This window comes from Penicillium malachiteum (assembly GCF_028827825.1).
Source record: "Penicillium malachiteum strain IBT 17515 chromosome Unknown utg000001l:1.0-8184562.0:1.0-8186909.0, whole genome shotgun sequence".
Classification (NCBI taxonomy): Eukaryota; Fungi; Ascomycota; class Eurotiomycetes; order Eurotiales; family Aspergillaceae; genus Penicillium; species Penicillium malachiteum.
Window position 1 is genome coordinate 4,940,979 of NW_026643094.1, and position 22,084 is coordinate 4,963,062.

At 45.4% G+C, this 22,084-nt stretch overlaps 9 protein-coding genes across 9 annotated transcripts; 6 read left to right on the forward strand and 3 right to left on the reverse strand.

Annotated features, from left to right (window-relative positions):
* Window positions 1-818: 818 nt before the first annotated feature.
* N7483_001851 (acetyl-CoA synthetase-like protein) lies at window positions 819-4,107 on the forward strand (the record flags this gene model as incomplete). The annotated part of the gene is made up of 4 exons (XM_057085288.1): window positions 819-1,094; window positions 1,149-1,416; window positions 1,479-3,652; window positions 3,712-4,107. 4 exons carry the CDS (start codon window positions 819-821, stop codon window positions 4,105-4,107), a joined length of 3,114 nt encoding a protein of 1,037 aa, XP_056951437.1.
* A 1,361-nt stretch (window positions 4,108-5,468) lies between these two features.
* N7483_001852 (aldehyde dehydrogenase domain-containing protein) lies at window positions 5,469-7,335 on the forward strand (the record flags this gene model as incomplete). Its single annotated transcript, XM_057085289.1, has 8 exons — window positions 5,469-5,789; window positions 5,859-6,094; window positions 6,142-6,363; window positions 6,412-6,472; window positions 6,522-6,554; window positions 6,621-6,911; window positions 7,013-7,080; window positions 7,197-7,335. 8 exons carry the CDS (start codon window positions 5,469-5,471, stop codon window positions 7,333-7,335), a joined length of 1,371 nt encoding a protein of 456 aa, XP_056951438.1.
* Window positions 7,336-7,686: 351 nt separating this feature from the next.
* On the forward strand, window positions 7,687-9,580 carry N7483_001853 (methylmalonate-semialdehyde dehydrogenase; the record flags this gene model as incomplete). The annotated part of the gene is made up of 6 exons (XM_057085290.1): window positions 7,687-7,822; window positions 7,978-8,126; window positions 8,151-8,372; window positions 8,422-8,586; window positions 8,642-9,420; window positions 9,493-9,580. 6 exons carry the CDS (start codon window positions 7,687-7,689, stop codon window positions 9,578-9,580), a joined length of 1,539 nt encoding a protein of 512 aa, XP_056951439.1.
* A 1,251-nt stretch (window positions 9,581-10,831) lies between these two features.
* N7483_001854 (uncharacterized protein) lies at window positions 10,832-12,641 on the forward strand (the record flags this gene model as incomplete). The annotated part of the gene is made up of 7 exons (XM_057085291.1): window positions 10,832-11,045; window positions 11,107-11,452; window positions 11,511-11,592; window positions 11,658-11,746; window positions 11,801-12,089; window positions 12,140-12,170; window positions 12,223-12,641. 7 exons carry the CDS (start codon window positions 10,832-10,834, stop codon window positions 12,639-12,641), a joined length of 1,470 nt encoding a protein of 489 aa, XP_056951440.1.
* Window positions 12,642-12,695: 54 nt separating this feature from the next.
* On the reverse strand, window positions 12,696-13,347 carry N7483_001855 (uracil phosphoribosyltransferase; the record flags this gene model as incomplete). Its single annotated transcript, XM_057085292.1, has 2 exons — window positions 12,696-12,894; window positions 12,944-13,347. The coding sequence occupies 2 exons, from the start codon at window positions 13,345-13,347 to the stop codon at window positions 12,696-12,698; spliced, it is 603 nt and encodes a 200-aa protein (XP_056951441.1).
* Window positions 13,348-13,755: 408 nt separating this feature from the next.
* Window positions 13,756-15,221, forward strand: N7483_001856 (URC4/urg3 family protein; the record flags this gene model as incomplete). The annotated part of the gene is made up of 4 exons (XM_057085293.1): window positions 13,756-13,908; window positions 13,963-14,287; window positions 14,357-14,530; window positions 14,581-15,221. 4 exons carry the CDS (start codon window positions 13,756-13,758, stop codon window positions 15,219-15,221), a joined length of 1,293 nt encoding a protein of 430 aa, XP_056951442.1.
* A 322-nt stretch (window positions 15,222-15,543) lies between these two features.
* Window positions 15,544-17,507, forward strand: N7483_001857 (ankyrin repeat domain-containing protein; the record flags this gene model as incomplete). Its single annotated transcript, XM_057085294.1, has 4 exons — window positions 15,544-15,918; window positions 15,973-16,577; window positions 16,616-17,069; window positions 17,127-17,507. The coding sequence occupies 4 exons, from the start codon at window positions 15,544-15,546 to the stop codon at window positions 17,505-17,507; spliced, it is 1,815 nt and encodes a 604-aa protein (XP_056951443.1).
* A 304-nt stretch (window positions 17,508-17,811) lies between these two features.
* Window positions 17,812-18,620, reverse strand: N7483_001858 (uracil phosphoribosyltransferase; the record flags this gene model as incomplete). The annotated part of the gene is made up of 5 exons (XM_057085295.1): window positions 17,812-17,869; window positions 17,925-18,129; window positions 18,185-18,285; window positions 18,333-18,480; window positions 18,536-18,620. 5 exons carry the CDS (start codon window positions 18,618-18,620, stop codon window positions 17,812-17,814), a joined length of 597 nt encoding a protein of 198 aa, XP_056951444.1.
* Window positions 18,621-19,538: 918 nt separating this feature from the next.
* N7483_001859 (CoA-acylating methylmalonate-semialdehyde dehydrogenase) lies at window positions 19,539-21,173 on the reverse strand (the record flags this gene model as incomplete). The annotated part of the gene is made up of 2 exons (XM_057085296.1): window positions 19,539-20,593; window positions 20,648-21,173. The coding sequence occupies 2 exons, from the start codon at window positions 21,171-21,173 to the stop codon at window positions 19,539-19,541; spliced, it is 1,581 nt and encodes a 526-aa protein (XP_056951445.1).
* Between the last annotated feature and the right edge of the window lie 911 nt (window positions 21,174-22,084).

The window sequence follows — 22,084 nt, forward strand, 5'->3', positions numbered from 1 at the left end:
ATAGCCCCAAACAATATTTACATCTGAGAATTATAGAAGAAAGGAATATGGTTATTGATCATTCAAGCCAACCTTCGAAGTGGTTTATACATGTAATATAAGACAGGCCGAATAGTAAAGCATCTCTAGGTACGACAAGTTCAAATGTTGAGAACGGAACGGTCGGAATAAGTTCAATGTTACAAGTCAATACCTAGATTTCCTAGATTGGGAAACACAGGATCAAATAATTACCAGTTTCTCCTTGTGATGACGCGAGTGTGCATGAAAGTACCTACGCACTGATCGGATGTCGAAATCTCTAATCCCGAAACCAATAATCAGCCAATAAGATCAGCAAAAAGGGTATCTCACTGCATGACAAGATAATCGCACACGAAGACTGTTACATTATGCTGTGCATATGGTCCCTTTCTTATGAGATCAGCCTTTCGGCATGATTATCCCGGAATATGGATACTGCGATCTTGATCAGCATGAAACCGCGACTCAATAGAGTAATATGCACCGGTGGTGGGTATTGAGTGGGGATGATACGCCAGGTACCGCCAGGTTTCTTAGACAACTCTCTTAAACACGATCGGCAAGGATGGAAGGGCCAGGTCCACAATCCATGACCGTTAGGGAAATATCGTCCTCACATTATTTAGTTCGGAAGGTCGGCTGAGGTTAGGATGAGTACAAATGGACGATGGCCCCATGGTTTCAATCAACAAAATAAGATCAAAGACTACAAATACAAAGCACGCCTTGCAATCAAAGTATCCTAATATCAGTATCCTCGATCATATTTGTTTAAAGCCTATACAGCAGTCGCCATGATCGCACAACAGAGATTGCTCACAAAGGTCGTGGACCTCGCTGCCCAGGAAGAGCCTAATAGATTGTTTGCTGTTATTCCCAAAGGCCTAGAAGTCGCAGATGGCGTCCAAAATCTAACAATGAGGGGTCTGGCCCAAGCTGTGAACTTTCTATGTCAGTGGATTGACAACAACATCGGATCTTCTGGTCCTCGAGAGGTATTGGCATACATGGGCAGCAATGATGTGCGATACTGCATTTTTCTTCTCGCCTGTCAGAAGACTGGGCACCAGGTATGAGGTTTTCTTAGTGTTTGTATTCTCCAGCTTCACTAACATAGATCACAGGCCTTTTTGCCTTCAACAAGGAACTCCGATGAGGCTTACATCCACCTCTTGAAAGCCACAAACTGTACAAAGTTCTTCTTCAATGAAGATAGAAGTACACGAGTTATGGAAATCAAGAACCTTTACCCGGATCTGAAGATTTTTCAAGTTCCCGCAACAAGCACCATTCTGACTGAGTCAAGTGGGTTGAAGTCATACCCTTATAACAAGACCTTTGATGAGGTGGAAACAGACAACTGTTGTATTATTCACAGCTCAGGAACAACTGGTTAGTATTCCTCCAGTTTCAATGAGACAACCCCAACTAGAAGAATAATAACGTCCTACCAGGTATGCCAAAACCAGTACCTCTTACAAATGGATTCTGGGGTGCAATAGATAACATTCCAAACCTGTACTGGCCAGAAGGTCGTACTCCATCTCCATTTTTCAACATGACTCAAGAGGATCTCGTTCTGGCAACCGTCCCCTTCTTCCATATGATGGGACTCCTCTCTATTGGATTCGCCATCTTCCACAGTGTTCCTATGTTGGTCGGACCCGACAAGCCACTATCAGTCGAACATCTCACTCAACTCATGAGCATCGCTCGTCCCACCTCCGCTATTTACCCACCATCAATTTTGGAAGATTTCAGTCACTCTGAAGAGGCGTTGGAGTGCCTCAAGGGCTTGAAGTCTGTATATTATGGCGGTGCACCACTGGGCCCGGAAACTGGTGCCAAGTTGCGCGAGTGCACTGATGTGATTCCCATCATCGGTAGTAGTGAGATCGGTTGGATCCCTACTCTGATTCCCGAAGAGGGAGATGACTGGAGCTACTTTGAATGGAACCCCAGTTTTGGCGTTGATATGCAAAAGGTGGATGAAGGTCTCTATGAGATGGCGCTTGTTCGTCAGAAGGCCGGTCGTGCCTATCAGGGAATCTTCCATACCTTCCCTGAACTCGATACCTACAGAACCAAGGATATCTTCACTCACCACCCCACAAAGCCTTATTTGTGGAAATTCAACGGCCGTATCGACGATGTCATTGTTCTGAGTAACGGAGAAAAATTCAACCCAACCACTATGGAGAACATGATCGAGGGACACCCCTTGGTAGCTAAAGCTATCGTGGCTGGTCAGTCCAGGTTCCAGGCTTGTCTGCTGGTGGAACCAAATGAAGGAATTCCTGAGATGGACTGGAGGGTTTTCATTGACGAAATCTGGCCTACAGTTCAACAGGCAAACCACACGATCGCTGCTCATGGTCGCATTATGAAGAACCGGATTGGACTTGCTCCGAAGGGGAAGACCTTCCAGCGAACCCCGAAGGGTAGTGTGCAGCGTCGAGCCGTGCTCCGGGATTTCGTCGATGAGATCAATGCTATCTACCAAGCTGGGCTGGAAGATGACCTTGAGGACTGTTTGCCAGAGAATCTTGACCGGGCTAGTGTTTTGAAGTACACTCATCAGATCATTTCTCGAACTCTGGAGCGATCCGATGTGCCCATCGACCAAGATCTTTACAAGGCTGGGTTCGATTCTCTGATGACGATTCAGGTTGCCAAGATATTGCAACGAGGAATTCAGGCTCGTCAACCAAAGCTGATGCCTGGAACTATCAGTGCGCAAGTCATCTACGCCAACCCCACTGTGAAGCTTCTGGCTGGCGTTGTTTCTGATGTGATCGAGGGCAAGATCAAGGAGTCCATCCCTCGTGAGGGAAGGATCCAGAATCTTGTGAACAAGTACACCTCTGATCTTCCGAAAAACCGACCAACCAAGTGGGAGCAATCTGCCTCGCCATCAACAGTAATCTTGACTGGATCAACCGGATCTTTGGGAACATACCTTTTGGATAACTTGCTCAACACCCCTTCAATTTCCAAGGTCTACTGTTTCAACCGTTCCAATGCTGAACAAAGACAAAAGAACAGCTTCGCGGAGAAGGGTCTAGCCTTGGAAGCTGACTGGAACTCTAAGGTTGAGTTCCTACAAGTTTCTTTCGGTGAGGTCCGATTCGGGCTAAGCGAAGAAAAGTATGTTGAGCTCCTGGCATCAGTTGATACTATCATTCACAACGCCTGGATGGTCGACTTCAACCACACAGTGGAGTCATTTGAGGAGGTCCACATTCAAGGCGTGCGTCGATCCGTTGACTTTAGTCTGGAGAGCAAGTACAATGCCCACATCCACTTTGTCTCTTCTATTAGCACAGTCGGGGCATGGAAGCCTGAGATGGGTTCCCGGGTACCGGAGATCCCGATGGAGAATGCTTCCGTTGTTCTTGAACAAGGATACGGCGAATCCAAGCATGTTGCAGAAAGAATCTGCTTGGAAGCCTCTCGTCGCTCGAAGGTCCCTACATCTGTTTACCGAGTTGGTCAGATTGGAGGACCGACAACAAAAAAGGGAGAGTGGAACCGACACGAATGGCTGCCAACAATCATCCAGACTTCAAAGAATATTGGAAAGATTCCGACAAGTCTGGGCTCTATGCCTGTTGACTGGATTCCAGTGGTAAGTTGAAGTTCTCATTCAACTTCCATATTGAAGAATATAGCTAATGAATGTATCAGGATACCCTCTCTTCAATCGTGACCGAGATAGTCCAAGCAAGACACGGCGATCGATCCGAACTTCCTCACGCCGTTTTCCACCTTACGAATCCAGAGATAGCATCCTGGTCCTCCCTTGTTCCAGCCATTCAGCAGAGATACGACGTTGAGCCTGTAGATTTCAGTGCCTGGGTTGCTGAGCTCACAAGCATTCAGAACCCGACAAGTGTGGATCTTGTGGAGAAGCCTGCACTCAAGTTACTTGGCTTCTACCGTGGACTTGGTGATGAAAACAATGCTGCAATGTCCGTGGCGTTGGATGTGACTCGATCAAGGGAAGCAAGCGGGAGTATGAAATCCCTTGAGCCAATTTCTGCACAGTTGATGTCCAACTGGCTTGATCAGTGGCAGTTTTGAGTTACGGTAATTTTATGTTGGTTACCTACTGAGTAATGGAAATGTTTGTTCAAACTGAAATTGTCATTGCGAGGCGCAGATTTTCGAATGTTGTTATTGCTTTCAAGTTTCAGAGTATATAGAGAACCTAGCACGGCTCAGATGCCGCAATTTAGTTTGATTAGCGAATCTTGTACTAGTTTCAACTGTTTTCTTTTTAAAGATGATATCATGACATAGCTCTGTCTCCAGACTTTTGAACAACCATGCAGTAAATTTGAAGCTATGGAGGAATTGAGCCTATCAAGCAGTCAATACACAGATATCATCTTAAAAACTATGGAGATCGAAGGACCAAACCAATGGACTGAGCTCAGGTTTCAGGATATTTGTTTGCCTGTGTGGATGCGGACAAACATGCTCTTGCTCCTGAAGCATCAATCAAGTAGAAAACATTTTGGATAACTGCCCCAAAAATGGGCAATCAGAGAGTCTCGTGATTTGCATAGACACTAAAAATAATAGAATCAGATCGCCCATTCATCTTGAACTTCTAAGCCCCTGAAACTGTAATAGAAATCCCCCTCTATTCTCTCCTTTCGTTCATTAAATGTTGAGCCCGGTAAAGACCAGCTGATCACCTTTTCCATCACTCCTACACACCATACAGTAGCCCATTTCATCTTTCATTCAGGTCCTCCATCCTTCTATCAGGGTATTGGCGTCTCCTTCCTGACTTACAGAGCAACATTTATTTCCTTTACCACCGGCCCCTAGGTGTGAAGCCAGATACTAGCACTTGAGAGCGTAAGACACCGGATATCGAGAGTGGAAATACCATGAGCTGAGAGCGGAATACTAGATACCAGAGCCAAAGAAACAGCCGATGCCAAAGTGCATGCTATATAATAGTGCCTGATGCTACAGCTAGTGCCTATTTTAAAAAGACAAGAATAACAGTCACTCTATCCATCGATATCACCCAATACGGCAAAGGCTGCTAGGGACTGATTGATATTATTAGGGCCCTTGGAGTGAGAGCGTCCAAGGGTGTACATGGGTATAGGTATAGGGGCATGTATGGTATCTAAGTATGAGATGGACTGTGACCAACTTCCAAGGTTATACCTAGTGATTACCGATTTGAACATCCCATCATTGGATTTACGTGCACAGTGGTAGTGCAGATACTGGAGGTGAGGTATTGGCGACACGGGGTTACATTCCAAGGTTGAGACCAGGTGTAGACCACCTGATCCTCCGTATAGATGTCATCTTCTCCCTCACTCCTACACACCACACACCTGGGCAGAAGCACATTAGATTCTGCATTCGAGCCCCCCCATCCTTCGATAATCCATCATTCGACCGTCAAAATCATCATGGTTTCAATTTTAGAATCTCGATCTTCAATGAATATTGATTTCGACAAGAACTTCGTTCAAATCATCGATGGAGTCGTGTCGCCAACCAAGGAAAGGCGTCAAGTTACCAACCCTGCCAACCGAGAAATGAATTCCGAAGTTCCACGCGCAACCAGAAATGATCTTGAACATGCTGTCGAGGCTGCTAGAAAGGCTTTTGTAACCTGGTCGAAGGTTACATACGAGGAACGGCAGCGCATGGTGCTCGAATTTGCTGATGCGATAAACGTTTGCTACAACTTGTTTTCGGATCTTCTTGTTCAAGAGCAAGGAAAACCAGTAGGTTGAATAAAAGCCTTGCTAAGCACCATTAATGGGGGCAAAGATTTCCTCTGACCACACATATAGAGACACCAGGCCTGGACCGAGGTCAACCAGGCCATTGGATGGATTCGAGGGATGATAAGAATCCCGATCAGGGATGAAACGATTGAAAACGGCCAGCGTCACATCGTGAAGACCAGATACTTTCCCCTCGAAGTGGTTGCTGCAACTTGTTTATCTTGGGACTTTCCAATGTTCAACTGCGCAGCAAAGATTGCACCAGCTCTTCTGATGGGAAACGTGATTATTGTCAACCCATGGTGAGTATTTTCCTCCTATCAATTTTTCATTGTTTAACAGACAAAAGTCCCTTTGCCCCGTCTTGTGGATTGAAGCTGGTTGAGTTGGCTCAGTGTTTCTTTCCTCCGGGGGTCGTTCAGTCTCTCAGTGGAGATAACAGCCTAGTTGAATTGATTGCCCGCCAGCCGAACATTGACAAAATCAGCTTCTCTAGATCCACAAAAACCGGAAAAGACGCACTGGCACTGGACCTCACTAGGAATAACCGGAAGCATGACAAGATAGCATTGTAAGGGGTCGAGGAGTCTCCATTTGATGCGGATCTAACTAAATATAGGAGCGGTAATGATTCTGCAATCATATTCCCTGATGTTGATATTGAGCGAATAGCGGAGAAGGTAAATCAAAAAAGAAACCCATTGATCCTATACGAGCTAACTGTATTAGGTGGCATACTATACATTTCTCAACTCTGGTCAGGTATGTCCACAATATAGCCTACCTATGAGTAGAAATGAAAGAAGGAACCAAGCTAAGCGGCTTCAGATCTCTCTCAATATCAAACAAATTTACGTCCACGGATCCATCTTCGAAGAATTCAAAGCAGCCCTTGTGAAAGTCATCAAAGTGTACAAACTGGGTGACCGTTCTCAAGTTAAGACTACTCATGGGCCAATTCAAAATCTCATGCATTATGGACGAGTCAGAGATCTTTTGAAGCATATCGAAAACCACCATTGGAACATTGCTGTGGGCGGCAAAATCGATCACTTACTGGAGTCTGGCTACTTTATCCCTCCAACTGTGATTGACCGACCCCCAGAGAAATCTCATATCGTGACGAATGAAAACATGAAGATTTGTGGGTTCAAGCAATATTTGAAGGTGGGTTCGGAAACATATATCTGATCTAAACTAACACTTGAATCCCCGCAAAGGACCGATCGTTACTCTTCTATCTTGGAAACCCGAGCAAGATGTCATTGCTCAAGCAAACAACTCCAAAGTGAGACTTGGTGCTTCTATTTGGACTAAAAACTTGGATAAGGCCAACTGAGTCGCGGAGAAAGTTCAAGCTGGTACAGTATGGATCAATACCCACTTTGATCTGTACCCACTTAGCGGACATAGGGAGAGTAGCCTAGGTACTGAATGGGGGTTTGATGGACTCAAGGGATTCTGCACCGTGCAGAATTTGACTGTTAATAAACCCTCTGCGAGTATTCAGTCTGGCCTTCCCCTGATTCACCACAAGAAGTGATTTTGGACGAGATATTGGATGGTATGGAGCCTCGAGCTTAAAGGAACATTCAACTTACCTTATCTTTGAGGCTTTGAAATATGAGAATTAATTCAAATAGCTCTCACTAGTGAATCAACCTCATTCCAGAATCTACAAGGGTCAGGCCTCACCGACAATTCCAAGTATAGTTCTAGGGTATCACGTGTCCCATTAACGATCGGCTGTGCATACTTAGCGTCCCCCGCACATTCGTGAGGGGTCGGTTTACCGAGTCTAGAGACACTCACCCGGCGCTTGGAAGATACATCTTCCTTAGATACCTTATCTCTCTATTATTGGTCAAGTTATTACCTGAATATAGGAAACAAAATGCCAAAAGCAGTGGCACCGCCTCGTCGAGGCCGATTTACCCCATTCGCTCGAACCCCGCGAACCCCAGCCATCGCTATTGAAGATACTATGCTCCCATCTTTTGAAAATTTTCCAGCTTATCTGATAGAGGTAGGTCAGAGCTGATACCCTGATAAGTAATTTTGTCATTTTCAAAAAGTACGTCCATATTGACTCATTGCAAGGATGATCGCACAGTCACTCAATTTGACCAGTCGGCTGTACTAGCCAGCTTGTCTGAGCTTCAAAATACCCCAAGTCTCTTTTTAGATCTTACCAATGGTTCGATCTATGGATCTCAAAGTTCAAGTTCACCGAGTTCAACAGCGACACAGTCGCGCGCTGCTGTGGCACACTTGTTCATCAATAACAAAACAGTCATGTCCAAATCTAAAGATTGGACTAGCATACTTGACCCAGTAAGGAATTCATGATGTGAATAGGGGATGAAAAATAATTCTACTGTCATCGTCATTTTAGTAACCTCCCTCAAGGTCACGCAAGCTCTTCTTTGCAGGGTACCCTGCTCCACCCACCAAGAAGTCCAGAGTGCGGTAAATTCTGCGAATGCCGCCCAAGAAGATTGGGAGGGTATTGGATTTCAAGCGCGTCGAGAGTATTTATTGAAGCTAATAGATATCTTACGAGAGATGTCTCCACTCATTGTAAGCTCAATGGACTTTCACGTAAGACCTGCGAACTGACAGATAACAGATAGCCAGCCTTTGCCGTGAAGTGGGCAAAACAATAGAAGATGCAGAATCCGAAGTCCACAGAGGCTTGGACTGCATTCACGCAGCTTGCTCCATTGGCCCTGAGATGGCGGGTATGTTTCTTGGGAACGACCCTACGATGCTACAGACATTCTATGAGCCCGTGGTAAGTACTCAACAGCCATAATAGCGCAGAGTTAGATACTAATTAAGCTTACCAGGGAGTCTGTGCTACGATTACTCCCTTCAGTTTCCCTTTTATGACTCCATTATGGTCTATCCCCTATGCTCTCATCACAGGAAACACAGTCGTTCTCAAACCATCCGAAAGAGCGGTGTCGGTACCGGCTCTAATTTCCGAAGCTGTCATCAAGGCCGAGTTTCCCCCGGGAGTGTTCAATATAGTACACGGAGGTTATTCGGTATCCCAAATGCTAATATTACAGCCACTGGTGAGAGCTATCAGTTTCGTCGGATCCGAATCAGCTGCTAGACAAGTTCATGACCTTGCCCGAAAAGCAGGCAAACGGATCCAAGCAGAGTGTGGAGGCAAAAACCACGGGGTTATTTTAGAAGATGCTGAAATGATGCCAACGCTCTTCGCTATCGCAGGCAGTGCATTTGGAGCTGCAGGGCAACGGTGCATGTCCCTCAGTGTTGCGATATTTGTTGGGAACACTGCGCGGTGGATACCGAAGCTTGTGGATGTTGCCAAGTCTATGACGGTCGGAAATGGTAGTGATGAAGACACCAAGATTGGACCCTTGATAGACAAGGACGCAAAGTCCAAGATAACTGGCATTATCGAGCGATCGATCGAAGAGGGCGCGGTTCTATTGTGTGATGGAAGGGATGTATTCGTTCCAAACTATCCCAATGGCAATTTTCTTGGTCCAACTATTTTGTCTGGTGTGGAAACGTATATGGAATGCTATCAGACTGAGATATTTGGCCCGGTGCTCATATGTGTGCAAGTTGATACGTTGGACGAAGCGATTGAGTTAATCAATCAGAATAAATGTGAGTCGAACCTGGCATACTTTCAGAGGTTCAGTTATACTAACTGGTTCAGATGGGAATGGATGTTCGATATTTACTACGAGTGGCAAGCATGCAAAAACATTTCAACGTCAAGTCAATGTGGGACAAATTGGCATTAACATCCCATTGATTGGTATACTCTTCTGACTCCACTATGTCAAGGTTTATGCTAACTCTTCTAGCTCCCTATGGTACTGCAGTACGAACAAGCAATAAAGGTTCTTTCATGGGAGGTAAGGAAACTTGTCTATCAAGGGCATACAAGCGCGGCTAACTCTTATCAAGACCGACATTCTCCCGGCAAAACATATTGGCCGTTTTTCACTTCTACCAAGACAGTCTCAGCGCGATGGGATCAATGATTTTTAGTGTGTCCCACTGTACGTATATCGATCTGATGACGCAAAATAGCGGCGTTTATTTCATGAGATTTAGCGATTTCGGTTGAATGTTATTTCTTTCAAATGTTTAGTATTTGAAGCCAGAATCAAAAATAAAAACTACTCACCGTGGTTTCTCTCAAATAGAGTGATGATAAGTATCCGCTGAGTGGAGGCAAAGCGGGCCAATCTGGCAATCTAAGCCGATAAAGTGGAGTTAACAACACGGAGACCATCCAAAAGAAGATCATTTACTCCTCTTAAGTCCTTTGTAGTGTAGTAGCCAAGACCTAACAGAATTCTGGTGCCCCCTCTTTGGGGCGTCGAAGTCGCGTGTCTTACGCATGCACCGTCGAACTTAGACCGGCACAACCAGAATAATGATTGGATCGAGTCTCATCTGTTGCCACAAACTAGCCTTATCATTCTCACCTATGGACGCTAAGAATCCCTGCTTATTCCTTCTTAGGGTGTAAAGCTCCACCAGGGTTATCATTACCCCATGTCCTACGAGTTACCGGAGATAAGCGATGGGATTTTCTTTTTCCTGATAACATACCCTGATCTCTTATGAGCCTTATCCGTACTTAATTATGCTGGGGTTCTAACTTCTTCATTTTCTCATCCTTACGATAAACGACTCACGATTATGTCGTATCTTAGATGGGCACGGGAGAGCTTGAGGCTCAAGGAGGTAGACGGGTCTCTGGAGCATTCACGATGGGTTAATGAAGGTACAGAACGGGTGGTATCTTGACGGTGAACTCCAGCTGACGATTTCGCCCAGATTTGTTACCTACACCACCGGAAAAGCGAAGTGAGCACCGATAACCATATGCAGGATGACCGAGTTACTAAGAATGAATAGCATGGCGTTGGTGGAATTATGTGACCTTCTACTGGTCTATCTCATTCACAAATTGGACACTGGGATCTGTAAGCTCAGTTTCACCCTTGCTTATCGGATTTATCTAACAATTTCTAAAGACAATGGTAGGAATTGGTCTCAATTGGTGGCAAGCGATCGTTGTGATTTTCGTATCCCAAATGATTTCCTCCGTTGCGATGGCCTTCAATTCACGCGCAGCGAGCGTGTACAGTATTGGATTCCCCTGCGTGGCTAGAAGCGTGTTCGGGATGTGGGGAAGCTACTATTTCGTGGGCGCACGAGCAGTTTTAGCGGTCATTTGGTATTCAGTGCAAAGTAAGGCGAGACACGGGAATCGTATTCTACTAGTAGAATTTGATGCTAACTTGAATTGCAGTGTACTACGGCGGAGAGTATATGTACAACATGCTCCGGGCTATATTCGGACATAATTTCGTCAATATCCCAAATCATATTCCCGCCAGCGCCGGGATCACTACCAACCTCATGCTGGCATTTTTCCTCAGCTGGCTTGTGCACCTCCCATTTTGCTACTTCCGACCATATCAACTTCGACAATTCTTCTGGTTCAAGACTATCGTCTCCTTGCCTGCGATGTTTGGTCTGTTTATTTGGGCGATGGTGAACACGAATGGTCATATTGGAACTATATACACTGCTAGCTCGAGGTCGTCTAGTGCGACAGCTTGGTTGATTCTTTCTGGAATTAACAGTGGAATGGGGTATGTTACCATCTGATAGCTTCTGAAGATGAAATGAGTTGACTGATCTAAATATTAGAAACACTGCTACTCTGATCACCAATCAGCCCGATTATGCTCGTTGGGCGAAGTCGCGCGGCGCACCTATTTGGACACAGCTGGTGAGATTCGGAATTCATAAATAAAGATTCACATGAAAAACCTTTCTAATATTCTTTTCTTCTAGATTGTCAATCCAATTGCTGTGACGATTTCAGCTACTGTTGGTATTCTTGCAACCAGTGCCGTGAATCTCAAGTATGGCACTGATATCTGGTACGATTAACTTCCGGGGTTGAACTATGAGCGTGCTCTAACTCTACATTACAGGAACCAATGGGATATGATGAACTTGATCCTGGATAACTACTGGACTTCCAAAGCTAGATTTGCTGTTTTCCTATGCGCCTTCGCATGGTTCGTTCAGATCCTGGGAACCAACATTGCGGCCAATATGATGTCTTTCGGTGCAGATTCATCAATGCTCTTCCCCTCTTTCATCAACATTCGTCGCGGTCAATTCATTGTCGAGTTTCTCGCTTGGGCTGCGGTTCCTTGGAAGATTGTTGCCTCTGCCGCCAAATTCGAGACTTTCCTCAGTGGATATGGTCTTTTCATGGTATGTTAGCAGTCACGGCGATCATTGAACTGTTTATTAACTTATCTCAGGCTAGCGTTGTGGCGATCATGGTTTGCGACTGTAAGTTATCGATAGACAAACTCATCCACATTTCATTTACTAATTTATACAGACTTCCTTCTTACAAAGGGTAACATCACCATTGGATCTCTCTACATCCCAACAAAAGCCAATAAGAACTATTGGTACCACGGAGGAGTCAACATTCAAGCCGTTATAGCCTACTGTATAGGAATTGCTCTCCCATTCCCCGGATTCTGCGGTCAACTTGGTGCCTCCGTATCCACATCTGCAGCACACATCATGGATATCGCCTGGTTGACCGCATTCATAACCTCCTTCGTCTCCTACTACGTCATATGCAAGATCTGGCCAACAGAGAGCCAGCTAGAGATTAAAGAGAAAGGGCTTGCATGGGAGCAACTGGGCATCGACAGAGAGTATTACGATTCGACGAGTCCTCACGATGAAGAGTATACGAGTGGAGCGACAGAGAAGAATTTCTCCAAGGCATTCTCCGATAAGAATTGAAGCAAGAGTAGATGGGATCTTCATGTGGATCTATGCACTATTTATATTACATGTTTATCTAGCTCGATTTGTTCCATAGAGTCGATCTCCAATATCACCAAGACCAGGTTGCACATATCCCTCTGCATCAAGTACATCATCAATAGCACCAATGAAGATATCCGTACCCTCTGGCCATACTTTCGAAACGCGATCTAGTCCTTGCTTGCTACCAAGTAAGGAAAAGAAAGTGATATGCTCAACACCCCAGTCCCTGTAAAACAATTAGAACAGTCATGCACGGATAGATTTTCTCAACTCACTTCAAAATATCAATCGCCGCAGTCGCAGTCCCACCGGTAGCAACAACAGGATCAAGAACATAAGCCCTCTTGATCTCAGGATCCTTCGCAGGGAGTTTATTATAATATTCAATCGGGCGAAGTGATTCCTTCTCACGGAATAACCCAAGATGAAACGCGACAGTATCGTCGGTATTCTCAAACGCATCCATGAACTCTTCAGCCATCGAGAGACCGGAACGTAGGATGATTATGACGGCAACTCGTTCGCCTTCCTCTGGTCTTTGAAGCACGTATCTCGTGAGGGCTGCTGTCATTTCGCGAACGTAGTGGCGGACCATTGATGGATTTAGGGATTGGTTGCGGAGTTTTGAGAGGAGGATTGCGGCTCCCACGTCCTCGATGAGGTGGATGTTGGATTTCATTTTGGAGATGATTGTAGGATCAAGATTCTTCGTTGATCGTAGCTAAGAATGACAAAGTAGATGAGTTTTATACTGTTTGATAGAAGGACAATCTATAGATAGTCTTATCGAAGAAGATAAGGATTCAGATATCTTATCGCTTATCCTATCGTGAACAATATCTTATCGGGTAGTCTTATCGGAGCTTATCGATCCCCGCGGTAATGGAGACAAGAAGCGGAGAGCGGAGCACACCCTTGGAAGGTTGCATGTTAGTACGTAACACCGAGGACGTTTTGCGGTGTGAAGATTCTATTCTCCGGCTCTACTTTGCATTTTATTTATCTCTACTCACCGTGGAATCGAACCTATTCCTTAACACGTTTCATGAACATCCGTCACCTCTATCACTGAAGTAACAAAGACACTATGGCAGACATTGAACACCTGAAGAGCCTCCAAGCTGTTCGCGAGCGAGCGAGCCAAGTACTCGAAGCGGCTACAAGAGATGAGCTGAACCATTTTGTCTACTACCCTGAGAAGATGGACGATGTCGCAGAGTATGTGGCCGGTATCATCAACGTAAGCTCAGCTCCAAGATACTTCATGCACGGAAGGCTAACTAGATGATTTCAGCGAGATTTCGGTCCATCTAGCTTTGAGAAGATCCCCCCGCATGGTCGATGGCAACACTTTGAGATTGGGGCGATTCCTCGAGTCGATCGGCTTATCCAAGGCTGGCAGGAAGGTGGATGCGATAAGGTTGAGATTACTCGCCGTCTCATCGACTTGTTCTTTGTAGCTGTGCTGTTGGATGCTGGGGCCGGTGATGTTTGGCAGTTTACGGAGCCTGGGACTGGGAACAAATATGGTCGCAGTGAGGGAATTGCGGTCGCTGCGTTGTACATGTTCAAGGCTGGAGCTTTCTCCAGTGGTTCAGGAGATAAGGAAACTGTTGATGGTAGGTCATTCATCAATACTACTCGTAGAGAAACTATGAGTATCTAGAGCTAAAATTTGAGTCTTCTAGGTCAAGGTCTTGTCACCCTCGACGTTGAGACATTCCGGAAGAATTTCCAGATCACCCCCGAAAATGAGATCATCGGTGATGTCTCCCGAGTAAGCTTGTTGAATAGTGTTGGACAGTCACTCTTGAATCTTCCTGAGATTTTTGGCTCGACTGGCCGACCAGGAAAGCTCGTCGGTAAGCTTGATTTCCAGTGATACATTGTTCCATACTGACAGTCTACGCAGATTATATACTAGAACACAGAGATGGAAAGACAGAATTGCACTATGAAGTTCTCTGGGGAACTCTCCAAAAAGCACTCCTGCCCTCTTGGCCAAAGAATCGGACCCAAGTGGCAGGTGTGCCAATTGGTGACGCGTGGCCCCTTGATATTCTGGCTAAATTGAACAAAGGGAAGACAAGTGAGAACGACACTTTGAATATCCAACCTTTCCACAAGTTGACACAGTGGCTCGCCTACTCACTGTCTGTTCCATTTGCTCGGGTACTGGGTCTTGAGTGGACAAATATGGAACTGGGAACCGGCCTCCCAGAGTATCGGAATGGTGGTCTCTTTGTGGACAAAGGGGTCCTTGTATTGAGAGATCATATTCTGAAGGAGGGACAGGCAAATTCGAAGCAGGAAACACCAAGCTTTGATGCAACCAGTGATGTGATCGTGGAGTGGCGAGCAATGACAGTTGCTTTACTGGACAAGCTTCATGGAACTGTGTCAGATCGCTTTGCTAAACAAGGTGTCCAAATCACCATGGCCCAGATGCTAGAAGCTGGAACTTGGAAGGGAGGACGGGAGCTTGCTGCAAAGTATCGTCCATCGACCAAATCCAGTCCCATCGTAATTCAGGGGGATGGGACTTTGTTTTAGTGATAGCGATCCCCGGGATCCTCAGGAGAAAATAGCAAATAATATGAGGTTTATTATGTGATATGATACGTCTCAAATGCTACACGTCCAGGATAGGGGCATTAGCCCAATCATGTCAGCTCTCTAGTTGCTCAGATCAATGTTTGGGTGCTCGAATCAATATTTGCTACCGCATGATGATCTTTCGACCGTACACGTCACATTTCCAAGTGGCCTCATCCATTTTTGCAGGCGGAAATCTTTTTCACAACAGACACAGCTCACCGCGCCAATCGGTCTGGCAAACTACAGCCTCATAGAAATCAAAGCCAAAGTTTCAATGATGGATCTTCACACGGCTGTAAGTCAAGACAGAATCTTCGATATACAGTCTGAGATTGAGAAAGGGGCAGACATCAATGCTCACGACAAATATGGCAGGACCCATCTCTGGCTCGCTGCCATGAACGGTCATTTAGATGCATGCACGGTTCTTGTTACTAGAGGGGCCAATGCGATGGAGCCAGGACTTCTCGAACTTGCCGTTGATCAAGGACACACTAAGATTGTTGAACTACTGTGGCCACACTGTGATTTGAAAATCTCTTATCATCATTTGGAAAATGCTATCGCCTTTGGCTTTCATGAAATCGCGGACTGCTTAGTTAAAGGTGAAATATTGAAAGATGGGCATTCTCAGGACACTGGCATTATTGAAGTGCTCAACAAAAAAGGCTTCCCCAAACAAGAGATTGCGGCCTTCCAACAATAGGAGAGGTTTATATTTGTGAGACGATCGGAGAGCCTCCAGCTGCATCTTACCTTTTTCAACTATGCTCTTGTCCTTGCAGCAAAGGCCGACCGCAACTCTGGGATTCGGCTAGTGAATTTGTTGCTCGAGGGCGATGAACCTCTGGCCGATGTGAATTGCATGATTAAAATCGACGGGGACTTCGAGACGCCCCTAACCTGTGCAGCTGGGAAAGGCAACCTGGAGATATTGGCTATTTTGATCCAGCACCCTGACATCGATTTGACACTTTGTGGCAAATATGGCTGGCCCGCTTTTCTCCACCTGGTTATGACTCTCGACTCCACCTCCTCTCGTAAGAGCTGGTTTATAGCGCACATGTTGCGCAAAAATGGGTTCCCCGATTCATGTCTGGTTGGCTCGACTGGAACCGACTGGGAAACTGTATACAAAAATTTAATCCAACAGGAGGATGATGAACTTGTGGGCGAGGTTTTTAACCTTGTCCGGGGCAATGTCACAGACACTCCTATTATACCGCTACTGATAAGAACAAATCAGGCCTGTAAGGCGGAGTGGATCTTGAATCGCAATATAGCGTATGCATCAGAGCCCTCGCCAAGCCTGTGGGTGGCGCTTTGTGATTTTTTCCAATACAATCCAGCCTCGGACGTCTTGGAAGGTTTTCTTCGAGTGGCGGAAATCGTGATACAAAATGGGATATGGGATCCGATGCTCCTGGTCTGTCTCCAGTTGTCAGCTTTTCTTTCGCCAAGCAATTTTTCTACCCTGCCAACGAGATCCTACCAACAAATGTGGCAGAGGAAGCACTGAAAGGACTTTCTATGTCCATGATAAGTCGATCTCTTCTCGAGCACTGGGCCGACAAGGGTTTTGCTAAAAGATTGCTATGGAGCGCCCTTCAATCTCAAGTATGGATGGACGAAGCATTCGAACTCCTCCTCTCATACCCTTACATTGATCTGGACGAGCTATTTCTGCGCAGGCAGTGTCCATGCATAGGAGAAGCCCGTACGTGTTCAACTGATTTACCAGAGGACTTTTCTAGCATTTTGGGCTCCCCCATGTCGCAGAGGCAGGAGTTCAATGACCATCGAGTTCCACTCATGTTGCTAAAAGAATAGAACCAGAGGAGATGACTACTCGCTTTCGAGGAAAAAGAAGAGGTAAGCCCCCTGGCCTGGGCTGTGATTAAACAGAACCATCAGCTGGTGGATGTTCTTTTAAGCACTTCTGGCTTCAATGTCAACTCTCAAGATAACGGAAAGCGAACTCCTCTCATGCACACCATCATTGCCAATGATCCCTACATTGTTGAGAGATTGCTGAGAGTCTCAAGCATCAACTTAAATCTGCCGGATATCAACGGAAGAACAGCCGCGTTTTACGCCGCAGGCTTGGGGAACGTGCACATCTTACATATGCTCGTCGAAACTCAAAAGGTGGACTTTTCCATTCATGATTTCAATGGTGAAACTGTTTATCAGCTCGCTGAAAGGACCGGGAAAAAATGCTGCAGCTGCACTTGCATTTGACTGAATTGACGTTTCTTTTGGTGGAATGAGTCTAAATCTCTCTAATTTTGGGGCATAACCGCCTCTATAATAACTTTTGGTTTTCGGTCTTCACATAAGATTGGCGGTTTGACAAGGAAACTTGTAAGCTTGTCATAGCTTTTCATAGTTTGTTATATTACATATTTTCGGATTTTATCTTAAAACATACATCTGTCATGCAAATTTGAGCGGAATGATACGAAGTAAAATACATTAATCAATGATGTCAAGCTGTAATCGTAATCTCCAAATGCAACCCTCAATAGTATGTATTTCATAGCAGTCATTCATTCGTCCCATAAAACCGATCCCCAAAGTCCCCTAGACCTGGGCTAATATGACTGTAAAATGTTAGCCGATTTCACATGCATCTCGAGGGTCTCCTTTTGGACATACTATGAAGGCGTAAGATGTTCATCCACAGCAGCTGTCACCAGATGAATAGAGGGGAACTTCTCAAATAGTTTCTTGAACCCGCAGCGTGAAGCCAAAATATTGACAAAAATAATATTTTCTTCGGGTACACCTTTTGCCTTGATGGTTTCAATAGCTTTACAGGCTGAGCCCCCGGTTGCCAGCATCGGTTCGAGAATTATGACAACTAACCAGAAGTTAGCGACTGGCTATAATTTTGCGCTTTAAATTGAGTCACAAACTCTTTGACTCAATATCTGTCGGAAATTTGGAGTAATAGAGTGTCGGAAGACCGGTAGACTCATCCCGTTGGATCAATATCTTGCCAAAACTCAAACGTCCACTGAAAGAGTAAGTATTGTGATTCGGATAAAGTGAAGAGATACTTACGTGTATCCACGTCTCATTGCATTCTCTAAGCTTGCTCCTGCTCGAAGAATACTCACAGCACATACTTCTTGAGCTTCACGGACGCCTTGATACTCAGCACCGGTGGGGCTAACCACGCTAATCTTCTCAGTTGGTAGAATATCGAGTGCTAGGTACGGTGTATCAGAAAGACGACAAGTTAAGAAGAGTGCTCTAACACTCACCGGCACTTATAAGTAGATCACCAACTTTCTCTGTGACATCTGCAAAGGTGGTAACGCTTGTGTTTGAATCACGCAGTATGGTCATTAGACTGAGTAGATGGTTGCCTTGTGGTAGAACCACTAGTCTCTTGTTGTAAAAACTTGCATCTCCCTTGATATCATCCTCAGAAAAGGTTGAATTATATTCAGTAGCCATGATATCTTGTCAGACAAGGTAAAGTTATAAGAAGGATGTTGAATCAAAGGATGTCTGTTTGAGATTATTGAGAGCCAAACTGAGTCAAGTGGGTATGGAATGGTCTCAAGCTCTATAACTATAAGATTCTGAGCATTGACGCTTAGGCAAAATTAGTTGCCTTGCCCCTCAGTATCGAGTCTACCTTTGATAGTCGTTAATCTATACAAGTGCACATGATTGTTGTAGATCTCCACAAAATCTAATCTATAACTCTCGTTATCACCGATAAGATTTCCATCTGATGCGATAAGATAATCGATAAGATTAGCACTGCAAATGATAAGATAGCCGAAGGACTGAGCTACATGCGGGGGACTTCCAAAACTCACCCGCTTTCAAATAATTCGACTTTCTTTGGCCATTACACTCGAATTTACCCTGGAAAGGCATTGGACTTGATTAGATCTTTTCAGTTCGCAAAAACCACAAATTTAGAGATCGAAGAGCCTCGGGATGTATTCGAGATCTCTATGTTTATTCATCGGATGTATGAGTCGGGAGCAAATTGAGACTAATTACCTAGTAGGTACCAACATTTGGACTTGAATATATATGAATATATAGCCTTTGGCATTTCGAAGAGGCTACTAGTGGCCGTACTATTGATATTACATCTATGGATAAAGTGGCGTCATAATTGTTTCAATACCTAGTACGGTTAAGATTTTCAACTTTGGAAGTAAATAGTGACTAGTATATATTTTGGTTCACTCGGAACTTGATTGCTGTAGTATTAACCTTCATTAAAACTGATTGCGATAATACCTACGAATGGGTAGGCATCGAGAGAGTCGTCTTTGCAGGTTGACCATCTCTACCTGCCCATTTAGAAGTGACCGTTTTCAATTGCGTGTAGAAATTGACACCAGGTCTTCCATAGAAGGTGTTTGCTCCTCCACCAGCAACACTTCCCTTATTTCCGGTGAAAGAGAACATCGGCAGAGGCACAGGAATAGGAACATTAACACCAACCTGGCCAGCCTGAATATTCTTTCGGAATCTCTCAGCTGAAACACCAGACGATGTGAAAATAGCAGTACCATTGCCATATGGATTCTCATTGATAAGCTCAATAGCTTCATCAAGAGACTGGACCTGAAGGCAGACCAAGACTGGACCAAATATCTCCTCCTTGTAGCATTGCATAGACGGGGTGACTTCACTGATGATTGTAGGAGCAACCCAGTTACCGTTGGGATACTTTGGTGGCTTGAACCCACGACCATCACGAAGAAGCTTTGCACCTTCACTTTCAGCACTTGCAATTAGACTCTCAATCCTGGTCTTGCTTTCTGGAGTCACGACCGGACCAAGGTCTGCTTCAGACTCAAAGCCACCATTCACAGAGAGGGCATTAGTTCGTTCAACCAGCTCAGGTAGCCAGCTCTGTGTTTCGCCCACAAAAACAACAGCGGAGAGGGCCATACACCGCTGACCAGCTGCTCCAAATGCCGCAGCGATGATAGCATCCAATGTGGAATCTTTATCACAATCGGGTAAAACGACAGCATGGTTCTTGGCACCAAGATTTGCTTGGACCCGCTTGCCGTTCGCCGAGCCCTTGGCGAAGATATATTCACCAGCCTTGTTGCTTCCAACAAAGCTGATCGCCTTAATGACGGGAGAATCCAAAATGAAGTTGACGGTGTCATGCGCACCATGTGCGACGTTGATGACTCCTTTAGGAAACCCGGCCTTCTCAGCCAGCTCCACTAGAATCATTGCCGCACCAGGTGCTCGCTCAGATGGCTTAAGAACAACAGTGTTGCCAGTGATGGTAGCAATTGGAATGCACCACAGAGGAATCATAGCAGGAAAGTCTATTCAGTCAGTATATTTGATGATCACAGGAAACAGGGAAGAGGAGTACTGACTGAAGGGGCAGACCACGGCAACGACACCCAGTGGTTCTCTGTATGTTCGAGTTTCCATATCTTTTGCAACTTCGAGAACCTCTCCCTTCATGTATTCCGGACCTGCACAAGCGGCCTCGGCAACTTGCAATCCTCGAAGCACATCGCCTTTGGCATCAGAGACAGTTTTTCCTTGTTCCAGAGTGATGACAGCTGCGAGTCGGTCCCAGTGTTCCCGAATAAGACCCACATATCGGAACATGACCTGCTGTCTGGCGATTGTAGACATAGATGACCACACAGGGAAGGCTCTCTCTGCAGATGCCACAACGTCCTCCAACTCGGATTTGGTCATTTTCGGAACCCGCGATACCAAGTTATTGGTTGCCGGATCATGGATATCGATGAAGTCATTGCTGCTGGAGAATCGAAATTCGTTATCGACGAAATACGGAGTATCCTTGGGCTCGGATATCTGTTCATGGGAATGAGGGAAGGAGGTGGCGGAGGTGCCGAGGACACTGTCCACTTTTGAAGGTTGAGCCATTTTTCGCGTTATTTTTTTTTTGAAGGAATTGATTATTCTCTAAGGTGAGCTTTGAATCTCAACTGGTCCTAATAGGAGGGGTTCTGTTATAAATCAGCTGACTCGATCTCCGATGTACGGTGTAAAGCGGGGGTGACTCCAAATCAATGCGGAGAACAATCATAGTTATCTGATACTGATAACAGATAACGGATAAGATAGTCCGATAAGGATAACATTGAGCATTGTGAATCGTGATGATCCAGACCTCGGGATCACCCTTGGTCTTTGTCGGTCTTTTTTGAAACCCTACTCTTATCCTTCGTTTCGGGAATATGCACGTCAGATGTATTTGTCGATCTCTGAATGTCTGCGTATATCGCATAACAAGGGTCCAAGTTTCACTTATTGGCCCCGTTATGGACCCAAGATCGGCAGTCTCGACGTGGCGGCTAAGTTTGCCATTTATTTTATCGCCGTCGGCCAACGGTCATGACGCAATGTATGCTTTCCAGCAATGAGAGCGACCCTCAAATCAATGGAAAGCTCCATGGATTGTTTTTGATCTGTTTCTCCAAGACTGCCCTGAATAGCGTCAAATTGGCCTGTTCATGGGCTCTCAGGGTGACCGTGTGGCTTACTCCATTGCCTGACCCGAACTGATCTCAAAAAAAAACATTTGGAATCAGGCCCATTGAAATGAAGATACTTTCTATTTACAGCTTCATCATTATTGGCCCCAGATGATCTCGAAGCTTACCACCCACAACTGATGTCATGACGCGGCCGGTCAATCTCCAGACCTCGCCAAGTCTGATGAGGTAACATTTCACGTCAAACATATCACCATACATATATTGCAGGCCCCCGCTGAGGCCATTTGTGGGTTTACAAATACTTTGCAAATGCCGAAGGAACGCCGGTGTTTCATC